At 46.9% G+C, this 6,004-nt stretch overlaps 1 protein-coding gene across 1 annotated transcript in view; it reads left to right on the top strand.

Annotated features, from left to right (window-relative positions):
- The window catches only part of USP36 (ubiquitin specific peptidase 36), a 45,183-nt gene that overhangs the window by 2,553 nt on the left and 36,626 nt on the right, over nucleotides 1–6,004 (top strand). The window contains exons 2-4 of the mRNA XM_011956039.1: nucleotides 755–916; nucleotides 3,422–3,683; nucleotides 4,275–4,496. Coding sequence (XP_011811429.1) covers nucleotides 3,431–3,683; nucleotides 4,275–4,496 — 475 coding nt within the window. The 5' untranslated portion in view covers nucleotides 755–916; nucleotides 3,422–3,430. The remainder of the gene's footprint in view (nucleotides 1–754; nucleotides 917–3,421; nucleotides 3,684–4,274; nucleotides 4,497–6,004) is intronic.

The following is a 6,004-nucleotide window of genomic DNA, read 5'->3' as shown; positions in this document are numbered from 1 at the left end:
CCGCCTCAGCCTCCTAAAGTGCTGGGATTACAGGCTTGAGCCACCGCGCCCGGCCAATAGATGTCTTTTATTCTGAGATCATTTCCTTACACATTTTTCAGGAGTTGGTATACTTTTATTTATGGATGAAATCATAGGTCTGAGATTTGCTGCAGAGTTACCTGGGGGTGGGAGGTGACTCAGGATGGGTCAGACGTAATTACTGAGGCTGAGTAAGGGGGGCTCATACGCTCCCTGTGCCGTTCTCCGTTTGTGTGTTTGAATGTTTTCACTGTAAACTGTTTTTACGGACCTTAATTTTATGTAATCATAGTAATCGTAGATGGTAATGAAAGAGAAAATCCACACTTAGCAAAGCAAAATTTTGGTAACTCCTATTACTCCCTCAGGTTTGTTGTTGTTACTGAAGTTTTACTGGTTCATTAAATCCAGAACTTGGGGATTTATTACCTCTTACCCTTTGGAATTGAGATGAGACTGGAGTTGACTGGCGGGCGTTGGGGAGGGTTTCGTTCTCTGGGCTTGTCAGGTGTCGTGGTTAAGGTGTTCATGTCGTGTGCATTACAGCAACTGGTGATGAGGTAGCACAATCCTTCCGCCTCATCCTGAGTGCACGCGTGGATGGTCCTTGAGCTTAGGACGGCTTTTTCACGGTAGAGGGTTGCCGGTGCGCGCCGCGTCTCTTCACCGTAGCTGAAGAGATGGTGCAGGAAGGAAGTCGCCTCCACTGATGGTCTCCCTGTCCCTCCCACAGGCTCTGACGCCCGCTCTGTGGCTTTGGTGATTTAACAGGCCACAGCCCAGGAGCACTTACTTTCAGGAGCTCCGTGTAGCAGCTGCCCAACCACTCAGCCCTCTGTTAAGATCCTGGTTCCATGCTACAGAAGGACAGCGGGCCCACGTCTGCGCATGCCAGGTGAGTCTGCCGGGTTTCTGTGTATTTTTTGATTCCACTGAATTGTCTGCATGTGACCTAGCAGTGATTGTTCAATTGGTGAGAAGTCTTTGATAATTCTCATGAGAAAAGGCTCTTTTATTTTCTCAAATCAGACAAGTTATAATGCTGGTTTAAAAAAAAAAAAAAAAAGCTGGCTGGGCACAGTGGCTCACCCCTGTAATCCCAGCACTTTGGGAGGCCGAGGCGGGCGGATCACGAGGTCAGGATATCAAGACCATCCTGGCTAACCCGGTGAAACCCGTCTCTACTAAAAATACAAAAAATCAGCCGGGCATGGTCATGGGCGCCTGTAGTCCCGGCTACTCAGGAGGCTGAGGCAGGAGAATGGCGTGAACCCGGGAGGCGGAGCTTGCAGTGAGCCGAGATGGCGTCACTGCACTCCAGCCGGGGTGACAGAGTGAGACTGTCTCAAAAAAAAAAGCTTCTAAAATTTCTTTACAGAAGCTTTTTTTTTTTTTCCCTACACAATTCTTATAGGCCTTTTTTTTTTTTTTTTTTGAGACCGAGTCTCGCTCTGTTGCCCAGGCTGGAGCACGGTGGTACGATCTCCGCTCACTCCAACCTTTGCCTCCCGTGTTCAAGCAATTCTCTGCCTCAGCCTCCTGAGTAGCTGGGATTACAGGCGCCTGCCACCATGCCCAGCTAATTTTTTTGTATTTTTAATAGAGACAGGAAACATCTTGGCCAGGCTGGTCTTGAACTCCTGACCTCCTGATCCACCTTCCTTGGCCTCCTAAGTGCTGGGATTACAGGCGTGAGCCACAATTTCTTTTTTGGTTTTAAAGATGGAGTCTCACTATGTTGCCTAGGCTGGACTGCACGGGCTATTCACAGGCGTAATCACAGCTCACTGCAGCCTCAAGCTCCTGCCCTCAAGTTATCCTCCCACCTCAGTCTCCCAAGCATCTGGGACCATAGGTCCAGGCCACTGCACCTGGCTTTCCTTTACAGAAGTTTTTATAGAAAAAGATACTTGATCCATGTATAGAAAGAATTAGATGATCCATAGTGATAAATTTGAATGGCTTAATAAGAGGTGCTGGAGGAGGTCCTTACTTTCACTAGAGCAGAATTTTGGGGCACACTTGACTTGTTGATTCTCTAAGGGCAGGCTGGGTGCTGAATACCAGAGGAAGTCATCATATTTCTGATGCGAGTGAGCAATTTAAGAGACATGTTTTTGAAATTGTGACTCAGATAGTCTGTGCTGTGTTTGGAAAGGTTAAGTTGAGAGGTGGTGGGTAGGGGAAGGCAAGTGGTGGATACAAAGGTAACGACTGGAGAGGTGCAGGGTCTCTTCTTGGTTACAGTTTCTCTGCAGCTGCACCGTTAGTATGGATCCTCTGTTAGGGACTGTAGTATGTAGCAAGCTCTAAAGCACTTCCCAAGCCTATTGTTTTTGTTGCTATTTTACAGTAGAATAGGAGGTTTGGAGAAGTCACAGTAGTTAGTTGTCCCTGGGTTTCATAGCTAAGGGTGATAGAACCTCTGAGGGCCAGCACATTCCAAAGCCTGTGATCTACCCACTCTCCCACTTTGCTTTTCTTCTTCTCTTTAGATAAGTGTCCTGGGAAGACATTTGCTTAAGTTTAGATGTCCAGTGGATACTGTTTTCTAGGCCTGCTACTTGCTCTTCTTCTCCTTCCTCACTTTTAAAAAGATAATTTGTATACACACTATCTAATAGAAATATAATACAAGCCACAAATATAATTTAAAATTTTATAGTAGCCACGTTAACAAGAAGCAGGTGAAATTCATTTTCATAATTTATTTAACCCAATATATATAAAATATTACCATTTCAACATGTAACTGATCTAAAAATTACTGGGATGGTTTACATTTTCGTCTTATACTAGTGTGTATTTCTCTTCAAAATCTGGTGTGCATTTTACACTTATAGCACCTCTCAACCTGGACTAGCCTCATTTCACATGCTCAGTAGCCACGTGTGGCCTGTGGCCTTCATATTGGAGAGTGCAGGTCTGTACAGACATGCATGTTTATCTGACCTGCATGCTAATTCGTTTATTGCATGGGGGGGTGTGTATAACCAGTTTGTATGTGAGAATAGTGCCCCCCTGTTTTGGAGCAGACATTTGGACCACATGATGGCCTTTTGAAGGAAATGGCACCAAGAGTGATATCTAGAGCCACTTGATGAGTATCTGTTGAAGAGATGCACATGGCAGGGGCTATCTGGCCGCCTCAGGGCCACTGTTGTCTGCTCAGCTCTATTTGTAGCGGCATCTTATCTTTTTGTGGGGAAACGTGAATGAATATGTCCAGGTGATTCGTGCTGAGTCTCCCTGTTTCACAGTTCCCTTGTAGGGCTGGCAGATGATCAGGGGAGCTTTTGTGGTGGCTAGCATCCATAGTGACCAAATAGGAGATCTTAAGAGATATTTTTGTCCTGGGATTTCGTTATCCATGGCTCTGTGTTTCTTCTTGTCCCCACAGTGATGCACCATGCCAATAGTGGATAAGCTGAAGGAGGCCCTGAAACCCGGCCGCAAGGACTCGGCTGATGATGGAGAACTGGGGAAGCTTCTTGCCTCCTCTGCCAAGAAGGTCCTTTTACAGAAGATCGAGTTCGAGCCAGCCAGCAAGAGCTTCTCCTACCAGCTGGAGTCCTTAAAGAGCAAATATGTGTTGCTCAACCCCAAAACAGAGGGAGCTAGTCGCCGCAAGAGTGGAGATGAGCCACCGGCCAGGAGACAGGGTACAGATGTGCATTGTGCTGGCAGAGAGGCCCTCGCTCCGGGGTGATGAAGTGGATGGACTTAAATGTTGACTAGTTAGTAGGAAAAACAACAGAATGTGGTGAAAGAGTTACGAATTTTTGTGTGGGGTCAGTGGATTTCCGTTACAGAAGTAATGATACAGGGTTGGTAGCAAGGAAATCTGTGTACTTGGAGAGTCCTTGGAAGTTGCTGTTCCCCCCATCCCAAGTATAATACAGTCAAAAGTCAGGCTTGGAACTAAGAGAAATGGGGTGGGCTGCATGTGGGCACAGTGTGGTGCAGAGTGCCAGGACCTGGCTCCTTCCACCGCTCAGTCTCTGAGCCGTGCCCTCCATCTGTAGCAGGGCCCTAGGATTCTAGAGCCAAGCAGCCTGGGAGGCCCGTGGGATGACTAGGTTTACTCCTGAGCTTTCCAGGAATGTCCTGTAAACCAGAATACCAGTTCTTCCCTGGTGTCGTGTACCGAGTCACTACATGCTAAGTGTATGCCTCATGAGTTTCTTTTTGTGGTCGACCTGTGTGTGGACTCATGTCTTCCTCTTTTCTTCCCTTGTCCCTTTCTTCCTCAGGCAGTGAGCACACGTACGAGAGCTGTGGTGATGGAGTCCCAGCCCCGCAGAAAGTGCTTTTCCCCACGGAGCGACTATCTCTGAGGTGGGAGCGGGTCTTCCGCGTGGGCGCAGGACTCCACAACCTTGGCAACACCTGCTTTCTCAATGCCACCATCCAGTGCTTGACCTACACACCACCTCTGGCCAACTACCTGCTCTCCAAGGAGCATGCTCGCAGCTGTGAGTGTGGGTTTGCAGCAGTGGGGTGGCTGCGGGTCTGGATTAGCTAAGCCTGTGCACTTGTGGCACTGCTGCTCTCAGTCTGGCTCAAATTTAGGAGGGCAGTTCATAATGTGTAGTAACTGATGAAACCTAAATTTGGATCGTATCTGCTGCAGAATGGGCCATGAAGGTGAATTACTCAGGTGAGGCTGTGTTCGCCAAGCTTTTGTGTAAATAATTACCCAGACAGAAAGATTTTCAAAAGATACTTCCAAAATCTGTATATTCAATTATTATCTTTTAGAGACAGTGTCTTGCTCTGTCACCCAGGCTGGAATGCAGTGGCTCCATCACAACTCTGTAGTCTTGAATTCCTGGGCTCACGTGGTACTCCCATCTCAGCCTCCCAAAGTGCTGGGGTTATACGTGTGAGCCACCATGCCTGGCCCATTTGTTTTATGCATCTGTTGTTGTATCAGTATATCTTATATATATTATAAAACACGCAGCCTGGACAACACAGCAAGATCCCATCTCTACAAAAACAAATCAAGCCCGGGTGTGGTGGCTCACACCTGTGGGAGGCAGAGGCGGGCAGGTCACTTGAGGTCAGGAGTTCGAGGCCAGCCTGGCCAACATGGTGAAACCCGGTTTCTACTAAAAATATAAAAATTAGGCGTGCTGGGGTGCACCTGTAATCCCAACTCCTCGGGAGGCTGAAGCAGGAGAATTGCTTGAACCTGGAAGGCAGAGGTTGCAGTGAGCCAACCAAGATCGCGCCTCTACACTCCAGCCTGGGCAACAGAGCAAGACTCTATCTCACGCGCACACACAAAAAAACAAAACAATTAGCTGGATGTGGTGGTGTGCTCTATTTGATTAAAATAGAGGTGAAATAAGATATACCAAAAACTGAAGAAAATAGAAAGTGAAGAGTCTTTTAACTATTAAAGAAATTAAAGCAGCGGTTAAAAATCTTCCCTTGAGAAACCCCAAGCAGGGACAATGTTATTTCTTGTAACTTTTTTGTGTGTGTGTGTGATGGACTCTGTTGCCCAGGCTGGAGTACAATGGTGTGATCTCGGCTCACTGCAACCTCAGCCTCCTGGGTGCAAAGCAGTTCTCTTGTCTTAGCCTTCTGAGTAGCTGGAACTATAGACACACGCTGCCACGCCTGGCTAATTTTTGTATTTTTAGTAGAGACAAGGTTTTACCATGTTGGTCAGGCTGGTCTCGAACTCCTGACCTCAGGTGATCCAACCGCCTCAGCCTCCTAAAGTGCTGGGATTACAGGTGTGAGCCACTGTGCCCAGCCAATTTCTGTGTAACTTTTAAGAAACAATTCCAGTCCTTTACACTTTCTTCCAAAGAATAGAGAAGGAGAGAATCCTTCCCAGCTCATTCTGTAAAGTTGTAACTCGGGTGACAATATTAAGGAAAATACGTGAAAGAAAATGGATAACCATGACTTCTTCACAAACATAGATATAAGAATTGTAGGAAAATACTACCAAATAACACAGTTT

This window comes from Colobus angolensis, unplaced genomic scaffold (assembly GCF_000951035.1).
Source record: "Colobus angolensis palliatus isolate OR3802 unplaced genomic scaffold, Cang.pa_1.0 Scaffold1, whole genome shotgun sequence".
In the NCBI taxonomy this organism is placed as follows: domain Eukaryota; kingdom Metazoa; phylum Chordata; class Mammalia; order Primates; family Cercopithecidae; genus Colobus; species Colobus angolensis.
The sequence above is the reverse complement of the archived record's forward strand: the minus strand, read 5'-3'. Positions and strand labels throughout refer to the sequence as shown.